Here is a 21,156-nt window from a genome sequence, read left to right as displayed (position 1 = left end):
CCAGAAATGAACAGCAAAAGACCAGTTGCTGACATAATCCTGGAATTTGCCTTGGTATGCGCATTCTCACTCTCCTCGAAGACACCATTCTAATGTTTTGCATATTATGGCTACTAAGCAACTTAAGTGACCTTCTCCAAGCCGTTGCAAAACTGAAGTCTCCATAATATGCAGTCTTGCCCTTTGGGGAATTTTCCACACTAGAGTGTCAGAGACATAACATGCCTGCCCGTGACCCAGGGGAGACAATTCAAATGAAAAAACTATTTTGAATTGTTGTGTTATTCATCATCTGTTCCATTTCAGGGTAAATCTTCAACATTGCGTCCTAGTTTGCTGCCACTACAAAAAGAGTATTTGCCATTGTGGAATAATTATAGCGGCTCTTTATTGAGAATTCCTGGCTGCCTGGTGTTTTGCAGTGATTATTACTAACTTCTGCAACAGTTTTCATTGTTCCGTATTTTGTATCTATTTTACAGATGAGAAAAAAAATGAGATGCAGAGATATTAACTGACTTTCCCCAAACCACATGCTAACAAGCAGCAGCACGAGGACTCAGGCCCCGAGCTCTGGCTCCAGGTCTGCTCTCTCCCCGTTGCACGTCGCCGCTGGAGGGGTACAGTGTGATTAAGTGAATCCCACCCTTCGCAGTTCACACTGATTAGCGGTGAACAGGTGCACTCAATTTCTCAATTCAAGATAAACCAAAAACGGCACTAATCCCATTAAAAGCAGCTGTAGGAATTTGAGTAACTAATTGGGTTATTCTCTTTCTCTGTCTTAAAGACTGCTAACGTTAGCATGGAATTTCCATTTGAATAATTTTTCAATTAATCGTAAACTGGGACTCCCATTTCTCAAGCAGCCTTTTGACAGATGCTTTCAGCACTTGCCCCACACAACTCCCATTACCTCCTTTTTTTCCTCCGGTATAAAAATAATCATCTTTTTTTCATTTCTGGACCCACTTTCTGCTTTTCCTAGCCCTGCTAATTATTTTTATGATGATAATTACTCGTGAATAATTAATTCAGTGCATTTTCATCATTACACATCCTTCATTTCTTTATGCTTCTCCAGGGGGTCCTATAAATTAGCACAGATACAGATTCATTTGCCTTTCACTTTGAAAGAAAGGATTTTTGTGCATCCTTTTGTCCAAATAAGAATCTATTATGTGTTATCCGATAAGCTATCTAATAAAATAACTTTTATTTTTGATTTTTTTTCAATTAATCTCATGATTTTATTATTTTTTTCTAAGAAGATCATTCAATTTTAAAAATTGAAGTATAGTTGATTTACAATATTTATGTTAGTTTCAGGTGCACAGCATAGTGAGTCAGTATTTGTACAGATTGCACTCCGTTAAAAGTTATTACAAGATAATGGCCACATTCCCTGAGCTGTACAATAGACCCTTGCTGCTTATCTATTTTATACACAGCAGTTTCCCCTGCCCCTCCCTCTCCCCACTGGTAACCACTAGTTTGTTCTCTCTGTCTGTGAGTCTGCTTCTGTCTTGCTGTACCCATTTGTTTGTTTTATTTTTTAGATTCCACATATAAGTGATATCATTCAGTATTTGTCTCCTAAAGTAGGCTGAAAATCAGTTGGATAATATATCCAGTTACTTAGAGTTTGGAAAATAAGAGAAATATATTTTCTAAAAAGCCCGACCGACTAACTCCTCTTCCCATCTTGTGCTGAGGGCTGTGTGATTAAATGCTGCCCGAGGCCTGAATGGAACAACGGCTCACTTCTTCCTGCGTGTTTGTAACGTCCTGTGTTCAGCTCCCATCGTGGTGGCCTGGGAAGGATGGTTTCTCCTCCCTTGTTCAATAGATGCTTTTGGCTCCCCTGGCTTTGGACCCGTGTGCAAACCGTATGCGTAACGAGGGGCTCACTCCTGCTGGCTTTAACCGGGTGTGCGTCCAGCAGGACAGGCCTCTAAAACAGCAGAGGATACAGGGAGCAGCGCTGTAGCACGTCTGTAGCTCCAGGAGCCTTCCCAGCGCTTTAGTTTTTGTGAGTGACTGTTCTGCCCCTTCTGCGTCCCCCTTCTGAGTATGGAGAGTCACCACTAGGGAGGGGAGAGGCCACATGCCTGCGAGAGCTTGGGAATCTTGCAAGGAATTATGATTTTCCTGGCTGTCATTACCCAAAGAAGGGGGCAATTTTTGGTGCTTTCATGATGAAAGTATGTAGTTTGTTTACCCTCGAGTATGAGAGCCAGGCTCTTTTGTGTAGTCCTTTGATTCAAAGCACTGACTATGACCTTCTTCACAGTGCTCATTCATCACCTATTTCTGGTTGTCTAGAGAGAATGTAATATTTACATCACTTTTGACTATGTATAGTATATCCCATCACCAAACCCAAAAGTGTGACTAAGTGGATCTGGTTGGTCCTAGAAATGTACGTTTTGATTCTTTTCTCTTTTTTTTGCACAGCTTTCTGCTTTTCCCTGTCTCTCTTTTGTTTATTTTAAAATTAGTGTACACAACTGGTTGTTAAAATATATTTCTCTGTAAGGTCATCAGAAAGTATGTGAAAGGGTAGAAAATAGCAGGAATTACAGAGGATTGCTTTTAGTCCAAAAATAATATTGGATTCATCGTCCATTTCTCTAAATCAGTCATTTTTAATGATTAAAACAACTATGTTTTCTCTTTTATTTTTGAGGTGTCTTATTTACTTTTAAAACAGGCTATGACATTTACAGGACATTATGTATGGCAGCTGCTTGGCATTTAAATATATTTAAGTCATGCGAACATGCCATTCTTCTGCATTTAAATTTCCCTGAAATGGCTTTACGAGAACTTTTCTGTATGCTATACTCATTCTTCTTTCTGATAGTCATCAAGCTCTGGTATTTTTTCTTTTTATCGAAGACCCTAAGAGTGTTTGCTCTCTCTTTCTTTATGGTTTCTTTGCTTCATGTTTATGTACTGTATTTTTACTATCTTGTGATAGAAACACCCCTCCTGAAGATTGCATTGCTTAAGGCTGTAGTGTGGAGCCTATGTGTCTAATTTGGGTCGTCGGTGGCAGGTGCTGGTCCCAGCACAGGAGGGACCCACGTGCTCTGCAGAAAGAAGGGGCTCAGCTCACCCTCCAGCAGACACCCGGCCGAGGGTCGTTCCTAGTTCTCAGCCTGTCCCTGGACCTCTGGGTGGCTTCGAGGTGATGACCATTAGCACTTTGATCCTCTTCAGCCCTTTGGTCCCAGATGCTCTGCCATTTCTGCTCTTGTTCAAAAGCAAAGCCACCAGCAGGCCTAGACAGGACCCGTCACTGCTCAGTTCAGCATCCTGACCACTGAGCTCTACTGTAGTGATTCTGGTCCCGGGGGTGACCACGTTGTTTGCATGGTGGTTCTGTTCCCCTGTCCCTGTTCCTCTTTAGATATCATACAGCTCCCGTTACCTCTCAGGCTGCTTTAAAAATAACAGATTAAAAATAACCAAAAACTGTTTGTAACCCTCATCCCAATGTGTAATAACGCCATGCTCTGTTCTTTTTGAGGCAGGCCTGAACAAAATACTCTTCTAAGGGCAGCAGAAACTAAGTTTACTTGAGTTTATAAAAGCTTTTTATCCTACCCTAGAAAGAAAAAAAAAATCTACATTAGGTTGAATAATTACTTTTTGATGACCCCCATCTGGATTACTATTTCCCAAAGGGAAATTTAAAAAAATATAAGACTCCCAAAAGTAAAAGTCCCCACCATCACAGCAGTATAGAGCTGGGCCTACGTGTTTATTTTCAAAACAGAAAACACAGATCTTGTAACAGTCTGTTATTACCATAGCTGTTCCAGTTAGAAGAATGAGGGTGATTTGATTATTCTGAACTATTGTGTAATATATTACAAGGAAAATCTTGGGTCCCTTTGTCCTCAATTTTGTGTTTGTAATGACTCTCCCTGAACTATACATTCCAGCAAAGCAAAAACTGTAATACCTGGGGAAAGTAATGCAAGTAAACATTTATTACACCATCCCCCCCCCCAAAAAAAGGCATTTTTAAGTGGTATTATATTCACGTTTAAGCAAAAATAGACAAAAGCATTTTGAACCTAGAGTCACCCATTTCTGAACGGCATTTTCCTAATACAAATGTTATATCTGCTACTGATAACGAAGGTAGAATCAGGAACTTGGTTCATTAAACGCAGCCCCGACGGATCCTACTGAGCCATCGGACCCTCGGCACCCCCAAGGGACGTGGGCTGGCCCCCTCAGCTGGTAACGGTCGGCTGACAGCTTCACTTCGCTCAGGGAGTTGTGACGCCGAAGCCCTTCCTGTGCACCAGGCTCTGTTCCGCGAGCTTCACGCTGGGCACCTCTTTTAATCCTCACCGCAAGCCCGGGAAGGAGGGGTTATTTTTTTTTTTTAATTAATTAATTAATTTATTTTTGGCTGTGTTGGGTCTTCGTTTCTGTGCGAGGGCTTTCTCTAGTTGTGGCGAGTGGGGGCCACTCTTCATCGCGGTGCGCTGGCCTCTCACTATTGCGGCCTCTCTTGTTGCGGAGCACAGGTTCCAGACGCGCAGGCTCAGTAGTTGTGGCTCACGGGCCTAGTTGCTCCGCGGCATGTGGGATCTTCCCAGACCAGGGCTCGAACCCGTGTCCCCTGCATTGGCAGGCAGATTCTCAACCACTGCGCCACCAGGGAAGCCCCAAGGAGGGGTTATTTTATCCCCACTTTATAGGCGAACCTGAGATGCAGTGCACGTAAATGACTCACCCAACGTCCTGTTCCTAGTGAACCCGCCAACTGTTTTCTCATGGTCCTAAGATACATCCTGCGCCTCAGAGAAATTATTGTACAAAAAGGTGGGTTTGATCTATGAAATGTTTTTGTTTTCTCCCCAAATAGATCAACTTGTTAGGTGAAAGCAACTTATCCCCGACTCTCTTCTAGAAATTTCTTGCATCCTACATTTAGGTGATAGCAGGGAAATAGGATCTATATGCCACTGGAATTTAATGAATGGTTTGGGGTGTAGATTCCTAGTGATTATCTGGTCTTCTCTTGGTCAGATCGGGTCATCAGAAGACTTCTAGACTAGGGACACTGGGACCCATAGCCATAGCCCAGGCCTGCAAGGCCTTCTTCCTCATCTTTACGCCTTTCCCTGCCTTTCAGCTTCTCCCACCTTCAACACCATCAACAAAAATCTTCCCAATTTTCATTTGAAAGTCCTTCCCCACCCTAGTTTAGACTTTAAATGACTGTTTCTGAAATTAAAAGCAGAAAATCACAGAACCTTTAAATGTAGAAATGTGTGAACATAGAACACTGACATGCCAAGTGTAATTTTAACATTTTAAGTGTATTAGGAGCATCAAAATGTATTTGAAATGTAGGAGAAGGACTGGTAATACTGTTCATCTTATGTCAAAAATATGCTTCTTTTCTATTAATAAGCACAGCAGACGAACTGTGAGTAGAGAACTGTCACTTGCACCTCTTCTGAAAGATCCAAGGGGTTGGCGAACGTCACCTCTCTTGTTGTGTCATTTCTGGTGTTAATGCATTCAGACAGGTTTAACAGCAAGATCTCCTAGTCTGAAGTGTCATTTCTGGTAATTTAAGGAATTTGAAAAGCGTGGCCATAATGTGAGCCAACTCAAAGATACACTTCAGTTCATATATCAAAGCAAAAGTGCTTTTTGATGATTTTTCAGAGATACTGAAGAGCCTGAAAATACGTGGATGGGGCCAGACTTTCCAGCCAGTTTCTAGATTACAGCAAATGCACATTTTTCCATTTAAAAGGCCTTTTTTTTTTGCTGAAGAAAGTCGTATTAGTACGTTGTAACCTAACACTACTCAGCTACATATTTATTAAACATCAGCCTCCTAGAACTGTGGTGTGGCAGCTATCACGTAGCCCTTGTGCTGTCGCAGAACTCAGAGGATGAACGTCATTGTTGGGACATTGAGACAAAATTACAGTGTAGCTACGAATCGGAGTAAGACCACCCTGTTCTCAGAACTAGTAGCCCAACTTGCATGTAGAAGGGAGCACTTTTATAAACAATTAATGCTCTTTGCAACATACAGACACACACAGAAGTTATTCATGTATAGTTAGGAAGTCATTTTCTGAGACTTTGGCTAGAAACCTAGCTTTCATGGATGAAACATTCGGGGTAACATCTCCAGTATTCCCCTTGAGAAAATGAAGTAACAAAACCCATTAGACACTTAAAGTTAGTGGATATTCTTTAATGTGGGCTCCAGTGTTCTTCGTCTTGGCATGTTATAGCACTCTGGCACAAAACAGCATCAGAAAAGCCATTTTGTCTTTGAAGATGATAGATTCTGCACAATTAATGCATTAATCTGAGCTCATGGGCTTTGGCCAGAGTTAAAATATTTTATCCTTACATAATGGTTTTCATATTAAATCTCTGAACAATACTACTTTTTCTGATGACTACATTCAGCCCCAGATTCTAGACGTAAAAAATACAGTGAGAGGAGAGGTTAATTTTTAGAAATTTTTACAAGGATTTATGTAGTTCTTGGTATACATGCTTAAGCTTTCTTCTAAGTGTTTTAGAAAATATGGACTCCTCATAACCTGCGTCTAGTGCGATTAGCCCTGCTTTCTCGGTGAGAAAGTCAGAGCACAGAGAGGTCATGCAGATGGCCGGCTGTCACACAGTCAGGGGTGGAGCAGGGGTCCAACTCCTGCTGTCTGGCTCCAGGGTCTGGGCTCCACCCACTGTCCCACGCTGCCTCTGTACCTCACACCAGGCCACCCTCGTAGTTAGTCATGACGTGCTAAGAACAGAAATGAGAATATTTAACATTTCCAGACCCCCTTTCTGGTTCCGCACTAACAGTTCCCTCCTCGTAGGCTGCATTCTAATCTTCAAAGTGAAGTTTCAGATGGAAAGTTTTCAACGTTGGGAAGGTGGAGCCTTTGAGATCACAGAGGAGTGACCTTGGTAGTGGGACTGCACAGAGTCACTTAGCATTGAGGCCCTTTAATGTCTTTAGAGGAGAAGATGGAAGGTGGAGTGGAGACGTTCTCACTGGGTGGTTCTCTGCTTATTTGAAAAGTTACTTTCAAGTTACAGGTCCCACGCCCTGTGCCTTTCGTCCTCCGGTCCAGACTGATGAGGCCAGAATAACTGCGCGTTTTACCAGAACAAAGGTTCAGCTGGGAATTAATAAGGAACCACCAGCCTCAAGTTGCTTTCCTCGGCATAATCAGAAAAGCCGAAGGAAGGCTCTGTAGCTCCCGAACTGATAGGGAGCCCATCGACGCTTAGAGGTGTAGCCGTGGTCATGGGTGCTCCCGGAACAATAAAGATGTCCTGCTGTTGCTAACGGAACTATAACCTATCCTGAAGGCTTTGAGATGTCAGCTACCCCAGCCTTCACTATTGGTCCAGAACAGAGGGGTGTGGTTTCTGATTTCTTTCTTTTCTGGGAGGAGACAGAGAGGAGGATGCGTTGACAGAAAGGCAGCTGAAGGTGGGGACCCTGCGGATCCAGGACATCTGGGCACTATTAGCTATAGAGAGAGGCCAGCCCACGTGAGAGGTAGCAGGAAGGAAAAGAATCTTTCTCCAGATGGTGGAAGTCATGGCTGGAGGAAACACTGGCTTAATTTTTGGAAAAGATTTTCTGTAAACTCTGAAATAATTTTGGAAGCCACTCATTCTTTAAGGCCTCAGGATAAATAATTTAACTAGTATATTGCAAAGGGAAAAGAAATACCAGCTCCATCCATGCAGATGAGGCGGGTTTCATTTTATAATTTTCACTATTCCGAAAGGCTCCACTAATCCTTCCATGAGCTATAGCCTTGATATTCACCAAGTTTTGGTGCAGTCTCTTCCTGTCATGCTGAAGCTTTAAAGCGTAATTCACTTTTGGTCCATGGCACTGGAAAAAGCAGTTTAATCATCAACAGATAAATGTTACAGGTTGTTGGGTAGGTTTTTTTCCTTCCTTTTTGAGCAAAATCACTTGGGATGATTTATCTTTACTCATTCAAAAGCTCTAACTACCCCGGAGAGGATAACACAAACATTTCCCCTGAAGTGATGCAGCAACAGCTGTCTAAGAGCAGTCACTTAGCGGTAATTCAGTCCTGGCGATGCAAGAGTGATTTCAGGGATATCACATCTATTAAAATGTCTCTCTAATTTAAAGTCTGAGGATGAGCTCAACGGAGCTTTAGATTTCCTATTCTGTGATTTGGACTGATTTTTTGATGTTACAGATTAAATAATAAGGAGGAAAAAAAGTCATTTTTTTGTATCTCTATGGTCTAAAATACTAGCAAAAGGTATAGAAAAGGTGTTTAATAGGTTTTTAATAGGCTTTCTATGTAAATAATGCATTAGACCTTGCCATGGTCTTTGAAGGTGGCTTTATCAACTGAGATTGCTTAAATGATGAAATCCTAGTAATTGTTGTTTTAAAGATAACCCCTTCTTGTAACATTCGAGACTCTCAAAATTCAAGTTTAAACTGGGCGAAGCTGGATTTTGAATTCTTTCAAGTCGTTTCTTTTTCACAGGCGAAAAAACAAGAAACAAACAAAACAAAACAAAAAAAAACCATTGCCACATCAGGGGAAGCCAAATGATAGATTATTATCTTATTTGTTAACAAAAGGGTAAGGAAGAAGTAGAAGTTCAGTGAAAAAACAAGTTCTAAAACGCATACAGGGACTTCCCCGGCGGTCCAGTGGTTAAGACTTCGCCTTGCAATGCAGGGGGTGCGGGTTCGATCCCTGGTGGCGGAGCTAAGATCCCACAGGCCTCGCGGCCAAAAAACCAAAACATAAAACAGAAGCAGTATTGTAACAAATTCAATAAAGACTTTAAAAAATGGTCCGCATCAAAAAAATCTTAAAGCACGTACAAAATGACTCCTTTTTAAAAAATGTATATAAACTTGCTTTGGGAGTCGATACATCCAAATATTAATCTGAGTTATCCATCAATGCCCTCTATTTTCTCTTTTACACTTTTTCCTGGATTTTCTGCAGTGAACCTGCATGCCTTTCTTATTAGAGAACAACAACAGATGCTATTTTTAAAAGTAAAGAAATGTCGAGCTGCGGTGGAACCAGACTGTAAGGGTGTGTGAGCCCAGCCCAGCCCAGCGTGTGGGGAAGTAGAGAGGGACGGGGTAGATGCTATGCTGTCTGGTGTGAGGGCCTGCAAAGCTGGAGCGATCGGTATTTCAGAATCTTCAGTGAGGCTTTGTATCTACCCGACTCACCACAGTCTCGTGCTTTATCTCAGTTGTTCCAAGTATGTAAATAGCTCCAGAAACTGGTCTTGTGTGCCAGGGTCTCTCGGGACCCCTGAGACCAGAAACACTAAAGCCTGGCTGTCCACATCTGCTCTCTCCAGCAGTGGCTCCAAAACCGACCAAGTGTGAGAAGGCACATTTGTCAAGCGTCTGGAGCTCTCTTTCCATTTTAATTTAGGGAAACAGATAATATATGATTTTTAGATTATTTAATTAAAAATACTTGTTTTCTTAATCTTAATTTTATTTACCTTTCAGTGGTGTGAGTAGTATTTTGTGGAACATTTTAAAACAGGACTTACTGATTAAATTTGAAAAAAAATCTCAGTGCAAAAGATTTGGCCATATTTTTGTCTCTTTTTATGACTAGAATTATTACCTCAGGAATATATATCAGAATGAATATTTCTAAACTGCATTTCTCAAACTTGAATGGACACTTTGCCCACAGGGCTTTGTGCTTGCACATCTCGAGTTGCAGTAGAACTGAATTTTCTTTATAATGTTCTTTATAATGTTTCTCTACTTAACTTTATAAGGAAACACATGTCCAAACTGAGGATAGCCCCATTTTAAGTTTCAACATGGTTTGGGTTTTACAGCATCCAAGATTTTCCTAACGACGCATCTCTTTTTTTCATTCCTTTTCTTTTTTGGTCTTAAAACACGCTCTTTTGGCTGGTTCAGTAAGTTGTTCCTGCCAACCAGTTGCTTTTATGATAATTGACAGCGTAGCTGATTTTTGGAACCTTAGGATCTAAAAAGGCATTTTAGCTCAGACGTGGGACCGGCAGAGCCAAGCTACTTGCAGAGTGAGAGACGCAGCTGAGCTGGCCTCGGACCCGGGTCTGTGCATGGGCAGTGACGGCGGGCGGGCGTCCGCTCTGGCTCAGCAGCGTTCAGAACCCTCTCCTGCTCCTGTCACATCCTCTCTTGAGCTACTGGGTGCCGCTTCTGGAGGGGGTCTGGTGAGAGAACTCCTGTCTGCTGAAGTGGCGTTGAGTGGTGGTCCAGAAACCCACCACTGCTTAAATGCTGAAGACGGGCTGAAGAGACACAAAGTACTTGAACCAGATAAGTGCCGGTGAGTTTATACTTCAAAGGAAAAGAGCACATGAAAAAGAACATTTCACATTTAGCACATTTAATAGAATGAGCGGACTGCGAATTGTCCGAGTCCCCCTCGAACGACCTCTGTTCTCTAAAGCCGCTGGGGCGTCTCCCCAGATTTCACCTCAGCATAAGGAAGAGAAAACCGTCTCCCCAGATTGCCAGATGCTTATCGTCCTTCGCTGTCCTACGAAAGTACAGATGTTTCAGAGTAAAAGGGCCCCTGTTTGCTGTCTTCTGCCGGTGCTTCTGGGAACCGCTGCTCGGCGGGAGGTGGCTCTCGGATGCACAGAAGAACCCCAGTGATGCGGGCAGCTCGCCAGCAGCAGCAGCAGGAGAAGCACGCCCTTCCAGCACCAATTTACGCTGTGCACCAAAACCACCCTCGGCACAGAGATGCCCCCAAAGCAGCTTTTGACCCCCCAGTAGTCAGCTTTTGCTTGTTGGTTCGAAGTCTTTGACATCGAACTTTGTTACATGCTGTTTTAACATGGACTACTGATAGAGAAGCAAAGTGTGTCTTCTCTTCATTCCTTTTTATGAAGCCTTTTCTTCTGTTGCTGGGAAAGGAACCTGAATCCATACCAAGGGACATTGAACTAAGTGCCCTCTGCCTTAGAAATAAATTAGAGGATTCATCTTTGCTGCGAGGACATTGTTGAAATTCGTGAAACTAATTAAGAATGCCCAAACGGGGATCGGGGTCTCTGTGTTTACACTTCAGAGGTATTTTCGTAGGCACCCAACTGTAAAACACATACACCCCAAGAGTAAGCAGAGTTTTATAATTTCACGGTTGGCCGTAGTAAACTTGTTTCCTGGTGGCAGCACTCTGGCCGGCAGCCACGGGGGGCTGGTGCTCGCAGCGTCTGGCTGGCCGCAGGGCTGCGGGACATCCTGGTTCACACTTCACCTTGCACAAGCTCTCGTGGACCTTCCCAGGGACCTGCGTGTCCTCCTTCCACCTACAGAGTCGGCAGCCACGGGCTTCCTTCCTGTTGCCCGCACCCTGTTGACCATCCAGGTGGGGAATCGGATGCTGGTCCCCTGTGTACATGCGAGACAGCTTCGTTCGTAAGCCAGAGCATCAGTTACATGGTCTTTTCTAAATTATGTTTTGTTATTTCCCTAATGTTATTTAACCTTCATGGAACTTATTCTGCTTTTGCCAAGTCTTTCCATTGGATAAATATCTCCATAACCTATTGCTTCACTTTGGCAACAGAATTGTTGCAATTTGTGGGCAAAATTGAGCAAAGGCCTAACTTGTTTTTTTTTTCTCTCTGTAAAATGTCCAATGTTGTTAGCTTTTCTTGTCCTAAACAAAGGCACTGACTTATTCTCTGTTCTGGTAGTGCCTTGTATCTGTCATTATTGAGCAAAGATTTGCAGTTAATAGCACCAAACGGAGAAAGACTTGACAGACAGCAGAGACACGAATGCTGAATAAGCTAAGACACAAAGTGCTTGGAATCGTGCCCACATGGAGGACGTGATGTGTAAACTAGGGTTATGAGGGTTCTGTGAATTCAAAGTTGTCATTCTTTTTCTTCTGTTTACATAAGCAGTATTATAATTCCAAAATTATCAAGCAGCAGAGGTGTAGCTAGCCATCCAGGCCTACCTCGTAGGGGCCAAAAGATCCAGGGCTAACAGGGCTCCAGAGGGTGACCAACTTCTCAGGAATCCAGTTATTTTTCCAAAGATCCCTAAAGTGAAAGGAGACCAAAGGGACTAACGTTTATTGTTCCATTTGGGGCCAGACACACTTAATCTCATTTACTTTTCGTAACAACCTTGCCATTTATTCAGGACACGCTTTTGTTGTGTTTGCTTGTCTTCCTTTTCGGCGGGGTAGGTAGGGTGGCCCTGAGTGAAAGGCTGTGCAAAGAGCTCACAGTGACCGTTACTATCTCCCGGTCTACACTGCGTGGCCTGACTCAGGATGTGTTAACAGCTTTCCCCGATTCTTTCGTCCATCGAGGGCATCAAGGTTTAGCTGCCTTGTCGACACGGTCACGTCCCTGGGAAATGTCGCCCTGGTTGGACTATATTATGATCATGTTCCTGATCTGCCCCCCTCCCCAGGTCTCTCCGAGTTCCACGACTCTCTGGGAGCCCAGGGCTGGAGATGAGGTTGCACCGCGGCAAACTAGCTCTGAGCACTGCCGGGGAGTTAGGGGAGGAGGGCAAAGGGAGAGAACTGAGGGCAGGAAAAGCCAGCTTTCCAGAGGCCGTGGAGCTCAAAGACGCTGTGAGCAGACTCGCTGTTCCTCGTGCTTCTTGCGTGGGGTGCAGGGCTTCGTTCTGGAGGTTCCTGATGGTGCTTGTCGCTGTTGGTGGTGGTGCTGGTGGCGGAGGTTTAACCGCTGTGTTTCTGGCGTCTCTAAGGCTGCTGGGAGCTCCAGCCCCACTCTTTGTTCTAACCTCCCGTGCCATGCTGCTGCCCCTCTTTACCCTCTGGAATCTTTCCCTCCAGCATGTCTACTTTTGTGTTCCTGATACCTTGTTCTTTTGGCCAGAGGAGCTCCCCCAGAGAGGTTTAATCCGGATCAAGAACCCATTTCGTCCTCCTTTATAAGGTGTGGTTTTGATAGACATTAGTGCTCTGAGTGAAGCAGCAAGCCTGACTTTCACGTCCTGCAGGATGAGGGGTCCGTGTGGAGCTCACAGACCAGTGCCTGCTTATTCCAACCTGCCAGGAATCCTGCGTTGCTGTCAGCACTGGGTCTGTTATTCATCGGCTAACTCGCCAGAGGGGCCTATCTGCCAGTCCTTTTTCTGAGATGAAGGTTTGATTTCCGTGAAATCATACACTGCCGAGCCACAGGCACCCTGAAGATCATCTAGGAACCCCTTTATTTTATAGTTCAGGAAGCTGTACCCCAGACATCACGCGGCATCACGATCTGCCCAAAGGCACACGGCCGGCGAGTAGTGGGGTGAGACCAGGATCTGCCCCGGAACAGTCAGCACTCTTTCCCTGTGCCATCGCCCTTCTCACCAAAATGCCCAATCAGTGTCTCAGAACAAATTGACCTCAGATGTTTGTATGTTTATGAGAGCCACTTTTTATTCTTTATTACCTCTTCTCATCTTATTCCTGCTTCTTTGCAAAGAGATTTTTTTTTCACATCTTCTTTGTAAAAAAAAAAAAAAAAAGTGTAATCAATTTTCAACATGTTTCCTGACGAACTTTCATTCCTCGTAATTAATGATGAAAGGCCTGAGATTTAAAAAGATAGCAAAAAAGAAAAGTAATCAAATTTTTGCTTTTCTTTACAGACACTCTGGAAAACAGATCCAATAAGGGTGACAGGTGAGCGGTATCTTTTTATTTGCCATCTGTGCTTTTCAGTGATGGTCTTCTCTACGTACCCTGCCGTGAGTTTGATCATTTTCTTTCTGTTCTGCTTAAATGTAGTGCAGCTAATAGAAAGGGACCGAGCAAGGACGACACGTACTGGAAGGAGATCAATGCAGCCATGGCCTTAACAAATCTCGCACAGGGAAAAGACAAGCTGCAGGGGACCACCAGCTGCATTATCCAGAAGTCGTCCCACATTGCAGAAGTGAAGACAGTCAAAGTGCCCCTGGTTCAGCAGTTTTAAGAGTTTGTCACTTTTCAGATCGATGGCTGTTCTTCGCATCAGTGTTTTTTCATAAACCCTCATCCTAGGAGCTGGAGCAGGAGTGAAAATGACTCCTTTTCAAACCTCTTCTTATTTTTAATCGCCCTAAATATATCATTTAGTTGCTTCTATAAAAGACGTATAAATTATAAGACCTCACTTTAATCAAAAATATTAACTTATTTTATGTTACTCCAAGTATGCATAAAATGTCTGCATTGCTAGTACAGTAAGTGCCTTGCTTTCCCGAAAATAAGCTGCAACGTGGGCATAGTAGAGCAGCTGTGCCTCAAAATGACAACACCACAATGCTCATTAGACTGTGAGTGCCATTCCAGATGGACCTACCCACGCCAGGACTGAAACCGTAATTGCTGAAAGCCCTTGAAATGTATCCACTAATTCACATGTTAAAACCTGGAAATCTGTTCAGCCCAAATGAAATGTTCCTTTAAAAAAAAAAATTCTGAAGTATTTAAAATTGTTCAGTGTGCTTTGCAGAGGGACAGTGAGAATTTTATGCATGTATCTTGCCTGCATATCTGGTTGGTTACAAAGTTCCAAAATAAAAGGTTCGGGGATCACATAATGTGTACGTTCAAGAAAAATGGCAATGAATGTGATCAGAAAAAAAGTTTGTAAGCACTGCTGGAAAACACCACAATGCTCTTCAGAATTGATTTGGATTTTCTTTTTCTCAAGTTTTGCCGAAGTTTTCAAAAAGTTTATTATCTAAATAACTTGAAATGTTCCCGTATAAAACTAAAACTATAGTTTAGGTTTAAAACATAATCCTGTTTGCATTAGAGTTCAGTGTTTTTTGTAATGGAAACTGTTTTTCATATGGAATAGCTAAAAACCTCTTATTTGGTCCATTTCAAATTACAGTTGCTGATGGACAACTTGTATTGCATTGAGAACAAGGTAATAAAAGAAATGTATCTCGATGTGAATATACATATACACACAAAATTGATTTTTAAATTTAAAACATATGGGAAACAAAACATTGAACAGTCTCTGAATTTTGCCAAATAGGACATTAAGGTGAAATCACGTATTAAAAGAAAGAACATTTTGTTTCTAAATTAGACTATCACGGAGTGAGAATAATCAATATCAAGAAAGAAGATCTTTTTCAATCAAACGTTAATATTCTAATCAGCTTGGGGTGGCTTGAAATTTGAATAAACAGTAGGGATGCCAAATATAACAGAATATTTGTGCTCAGAGAAGTAAAAAGGATTTGTCTCTTTTACAGTGGGGTTTTTTTTCTGAGTATGTAACCTATTTTATAAATTTTTTTAAAACTGGAAAGCGTTTTTGTGAGTGTGAATGACAGCCAACAGTGCAGCCACGTGGTGACATTTTTCTTTATTTTGCAAAATGCTTTTAAGACCAGAGGCTGCTCTAGTTGATAAATGGACAGTATCAGTCTTGATATACATCGTAGGACACTTTTTCATGTAACATAACATTTGGGGATTGGGTTTATTTAGTGTAATGAAAATAATTTGATATTAAAATATTTTGTACATATATATATTTTTACTTTGTTTTCTAAATTGCTGTTTGCAGTAAGAGTAAGTGCAAAGCAAGATATGTAAGTTATGACTGTATGATCAGATGAAGTATGAGTTCTTCTGGTTTACAAGATCCTTAAATAGTTACAGATCCATGATAAAACTCTGGAATCTTTATAAAACAATTTTTCGAAAATGTGATCATGTCAGTGAAAACTAAGGACAAGTACTTCACTCTTTTTCATACTATTATAAGTTATTCTGGTATTAAATATTTTAATAAAATTGTTTTTGTTTTTACATATTTCAGTTAGATGAATGGATGCTGGTTTTTTTTTATTTGAATTAGTCATAATTCATTTTTACCATCTTTTCAAAAAGAAACAACAAATTTGTTCTACGTTATAAACCATGGATGACAAGCCAGTATAGGTCAGCTCTTCACATGACTTTTTTTAAATACCAAAGCTTGGAGTCTGGCCTATAAATACACCAAGGCGATTTGATAATTAGCACATCCTGGCAAAATAGCTCCAATTGCAATTACTTTTACTTTATTTTTTCTTTTGCTGCTTTCACATTTTCTGGAAATCAAAGTCCCCCCAATCCTTTAAAAGCATCTTCAACAATGCTGAGTCAGCTGCTGAGACTCTAACTCATAATTTATGTTGTAGAGAAATAGAATTACCTCTATTCTTTGTTTTACCGTATGTAATCATTTTAATAAATTTAGTAACTGCTAGGAGTTCTTGACAGATTTAAAATAAAAGTTAATTTCTAGACCTCAATGATCATACGAATTTTGTTTTCCTTTGAGAGTTGACCAGGTGGAGAGAGCAGTAGAACAGAAGGGTCCATTATATGCCATAATTCTCCTTAGGTTGGTCAGGGATATGATATCGGGGCACTGCATTTGTATTAGGGTTGAATTTCATCACCTTGGACCAACAACCCACCCTTTAAGAGCCGAGGAAAAGTATGATGCTAACTGATAAAATACATAACTTTAAAATGAACATTTTCATTAAAAACCTTCTTCCGGTAGCTAATACAATACGCATTATTACCAGGTGCTGTGCACTGGAGAGAACCTTGGCTTTGAGGCTAAACAGATGTATGTTTGCATCCCAGCTCTGCCACTCACTACTGTAGGGTCCAGACTCGGTCACTCTCAGCTTCAGTTTCTTCATCTGCAAAGTGAGAGCAATGAGTTACACCCTGTAGACTTTGCTGCAGGGTTCAGAGATAATATACAATATGTAAAGTGCCTACCACAGTGCTTGGCATCTAATAGGTGCTCAATAAATGGAAGGTATTATCACATAATTTTAATTCCCTTATATAGGGTTTATGTGCAAGAAAGTAGAAATATAAATGGAATATGAGATGTGGGTAGTTTAATAAAGAGCCTTGAGAAAGGAAAGCTGTCTGACGTGAAAGACTGCAGTGAAATGGTAAAAGTTGGTATCAATTAGAACTTCAAGAAAGATCATTTTATTGTCATTAGTTTGAAATTCCTGGAGAAACGCTTAAAGTAGAACAAAGGTAGGGAAGAACAGATATGCCCATAGAAAACACAGCATGTGCAATGCCTTCATTCCAAACAGCAAGAATTGCTTTCCCCTCTATTTGTCCTGCTTGATCCTGTTCAAGATGACTAAGAACTCAAGCTGCTGTCTGTACTCTCTGCCTGCTCCAAGTAGCAATGTTTAGCAAACAGTGGCAACAGCCATGGTCTGCTTTTAAACTCATCCAGCTCAAAGGCATAACATCATGCAAATAAACACAGAAAATAAGAGCAAGCTGCACAGACTCTCCCGTCTGGGGCCGCTTAGGTCGACCATGCCTTGGAAGGCAGTGTGGGGTGGTGGTAGAACTTGGGCCCGCGCAACCTGGCTTTGCCTCTTCACTTCTGAGTGACTTTGGGGAATAAGCATAAGCCTTCTGTACCCAGTGTTTGCATCTGTAAAACTTGATCTATGAAATTTACCTACTCCAAAGGTCTGTTATGAGGATTAAGTAAGACAGTGGATAGAAAAGTGCTTTGCAAACTTCATGGTACTGTACAAATGTTAACGATTATTAATGAGTTCCAGATGACTGTGAAAGGCCTAATATCCCATAATTTTTGGCAGAATAAATTGTGGTTTCCGTGAAGCATATAGGACCCCTAGATTTTGAAAAGACTTGTTATGTTCCACCATCTTTGGGACTTCTTGAGTACAAAGAGTCTTTTGGTCCTGTGCTGCTTTATAACAGTTATGATCAGAATTAGGTCATTGATTGTCACACTGCAGGGATAGAGTCCTGACTTCACCGCTTCCCAGCTTTGAGACCCATCCTAGAGATGAACTAAAAATTTGGTTTGGGAGGTGTGTGCGTTGGCCATAACAAACTTTTTTTTAAGGTGAGAAAAACAGATTTCTGAGTTCGGAAAAACAAGCTGATGTGTTGTTACATCTTTACACAAATGACTCCATGGGAATTCATCCCATGTAAAGATTGTCTCAATAAGTCTTCTGAAACAAATCTCAGCCCAAATTTCCAGTTTCTGGAAACTTGATCTTCAGTGAGCCTGATTCATGACTTCTAAACAAAAATTTTTAATTCATGTTTTAAAACATTATAAATGTAGCCTGTGCTAGTTGTAGAGACATTGAAGCAGTATAGAGGGACACAAGATAAAAAGCCCCATGCCCTATCTCTCCATGATCCCAATCCCACATCCCAAAGATAACCATGGTTCACAACGTCTTGTGTATGCTTCCAGAAACTCTATGTACATACAACCTTGTGCTTTTTCATCTTGTACTTGGTACTATATTCCTACTGCTTTGCAACATTTTTTACACTCCATCCTGTGTGTGTATACATACACAGTATATAGACATATATACTATATGTAGCTTTCCTTATTTTAAATGAATGCATAGGATTTTGGTTTCAGATTATTAAATTTATCCAACAAATACCCCTATGGACTTAAGAGTTATTTCCAATTTTTAGTTATTATAAACTAGTGCTATTCAAAGTGCTGTTTCACATCAAGATAAGGAGCTTTCATCAAAATACAAATCAATATACTGTTTTCTTAATCAAGAAATTCTATGAAAAAAGATTGTCACCTGAACTCACAGTGCTCTTAGAAGTATAGTTGACTTACATTCTGGCCCCTGATCTCCCAGCAGACTAATAACAAGCCATCTGTAGATTATCATTGCTGTGCAGACAGTGTTTCAGTAGCACTGTTATAAATACTGATGCAGTGAACCTTCTTGTGTGTATATGTCTTCAGCCACTTATATGTCTGTGGAAGTAATGTGTCGAATGATAGGTACGTTAAACATTTTGATGGATGTTGACAAATTACCAAAGTTTTACCATTTTACACTTCTAACAGTAGGGTGTGTCTGTTTTCTTCCAATTGGTCAAAACACTGAATATTACTAAACTTTTCAATACTTGACAATGTGGTAAGTAAAAAATGATATCTCAGTGTTGTTTTAAATTATGCTTTTTAAAGATGAGTGACATTGTGCATAAGCTTATGGGCCTTTGGTATTTCTATTCAGTGAACTGCCTGTTTATATCTGTCTGTCTGGCTTCCCTCCCTCCCTCCCTCCCTCCCTTCCTTCCTTTCTTCATTTGTTAGTGATTTGTATGAGCTCTTTGCAAATTTAAAACTTCAGTACCTTGTCTATAATACAGGTTGCAAATATTTTCCCAGTTTTTAGTATATTTTTTACTTCCCTTATAATATTTTTAAAATTCAGAACTTAAACATCACATGTGCATATACACAGGGTGTATAAGAGGTACTACATATATTTGGTCATCATAGAAGCAGTGTAGCTCTAGAGCCAGAATGCCGAGGTTCAAATTCTATCTCTTCTGCTTACTAGCCCTACAATCTTAGACAAGACACTTAACCTCAGTTTCCTCATCTTTAATATGAATCATAATAATACTTACTTCCTAGTGCTGTGAGATTAAATTAGTTGTTATATACAAGAGCACTTACAACAATAGTACCTGGTACATAATTAGTGCCTAGATTGTAAAAAGATTCACCCAATTTTCTGCTATTAATTTTTTGGTTCACTCTTTTCTTTTTTTTATTAGTTATCTAGCTTATACATATTAGTGTATATGTGTCAATCCCAATCTCCCAATTCATCCCACCACCACCACCACCCGCCCTGCTTCCCCCCCCCCCCCCCCCCCGGTGTCCATACGTTTGTTCTCTACATCTGTGTCTCTATTTCTGCCCTGCAAACCGGTTCACCTGTACCATTTTTCTAGATTCCACATATATGCGTTAATATACGATATTTGCTTTTCTCTTTCTGACTTAATTCACTCTGTATGACAGTCTCTAGGTCCACCCACGTCTCTACAAATGACCCAATTTCATTCCTTTCTATGGCTGAGTGATATTGCATTGTAGATAGGTGCCACATCTTCTTTATCCATTTGTCTGTTGATGGGCATTTAGGATGCTTCCATGACCTGGCTATTGTAAATAGAGCTGCAATGAACATTGTGGTACATAAGTCTTTTTGAATTATGGTTTTCTCAGGGTATATGCCCAGTAGTGGGATTGCTGGGTCGTATGGTAGTTCTATTTGTAGTTTTTTAAGGAACCTCCATACTGTTCTCCATAGTGGCGGCATCAGTTTACATTCCCACCAATGGTGCAGGAGAGTTCCCTTTTCTCCACACCTTCTCCAGCATTTATTGTTCGTAGATTTTTTTGATGATGGCCATTCTGACCGGTGTGAGGTGATACCTCATTGTACTTTTGATTTGCATTTCTCTAATGATTAGTGGTGTGGAGCATCCTTTCATGTGTCTGTTGGCAATCTGTATATCTTGTTTGGAGAAATGTCTATTTAGGTCTTCTGCCCATTTGTGGAGTGGGTTGTTTGTTTTTTTGATATTGAGCTGCATGAGCTGCTTGTAAATTTTGGAGATTAATCCTTTGTCAGTTGCTTCATTTGCAAATATTTTTTCCCATTCTGAGGGTTGTCTTTTCATCTTGTTTATGGTTTCCTTTGCTGTGCAGAAGCTTGAAGATTCATTAGGTCTCATTTGTTTATTTTTGTTTTTATTTCCATTTCTCTAGGAGGCAGGTCAAAAAGGATCTTGCTGTGATTTATGTCATAGAGTGTTCTGCCTATGTTTTCCTCTAAGAGTTTGATAGTGTCTGGCCTTACATTTAGGTCTTTAATCCATCTTGAGTTTATTTTTGTGTATGGTGTTAGGGAGTGTTCTTTTTTTTTTTTTTTTTCCACACACACACACTGTATTTTATTTTTACAAGAGATAAATAGACTGACACCAAGCATTGTACATGGATGACCACAACAAAAACAACAATGATTGCAATTACCAAACATGAAACACACTTATACTATGTCATAATATTGACATTCAGTCCAGTAATCCTCCACTGTAACAGCTCCTTTACTTTGCAGTGAAAATTGATTTGTATATTCTTTGCCTCTGAGTCCTTGTGGGATTTTTTTTTTTTTAATTCAGACAGAAAGTCACAAAAATTATACTCATCCTCATCAGTTCACTCAGT

General features: G+C 41.0%; 1 protein-coding gene across 8 annotated transcripts in view; it reads left to right on the top strand.

Annotated features, from left to right (window-relative positions):
- Positions 1 to 21,156, top strand: part of MKX (mohawk homeobox) — a 92,884-nt gene that overhangs the window by 46,650 nt on the left and 25,078 nt on the right. For 6 of the 8 annotated variants that reach the window (XM_057544613.1, XM_057544614.1, XM_057544616.1 and 3 more), the window contains exons 6-7: positions 13,700 to 13,733; positions 13,839 to 16,351. The exons of 1 other annotated variant lie outside the window; for it this stretch is intronic. In XM_057544613.1, coding sequence (XP_057400596.1) covers positions 13,700 to 13,733; positions 13,839 to 14,025 — 221 coding nt within the window. In that variant the 3' untranslated portion in view covers positions 14,026 to 16,351. Of the gene's footprint in view, positions 1 to 13,699; positions 13,734 to 13,838; positions 16,352 to 21,156 lie in introns of those variants that run through there. One more of the 8 variants, XM_057544619.1, reaches the window with a different exon arrangement.

Source organism: Balaenoptera acutorostrata, chromosome 3 (assembly GCF_949987535.1).
Source record: "Balaenoptera acutorostrata chromosome 3, mBalAcu1.1, whole genome shotgun sequence".
Taxonomy (NCBI): Eukaryota; Metazoa; Chordata; class Mammalia; order Artiodactyla; family Balaenopteridae; genus Balaenoptera; species Balaenoptera acutorostrata.
This window is presented reverse-complemented; position numbering and strand designations above follow the sequence as displayed.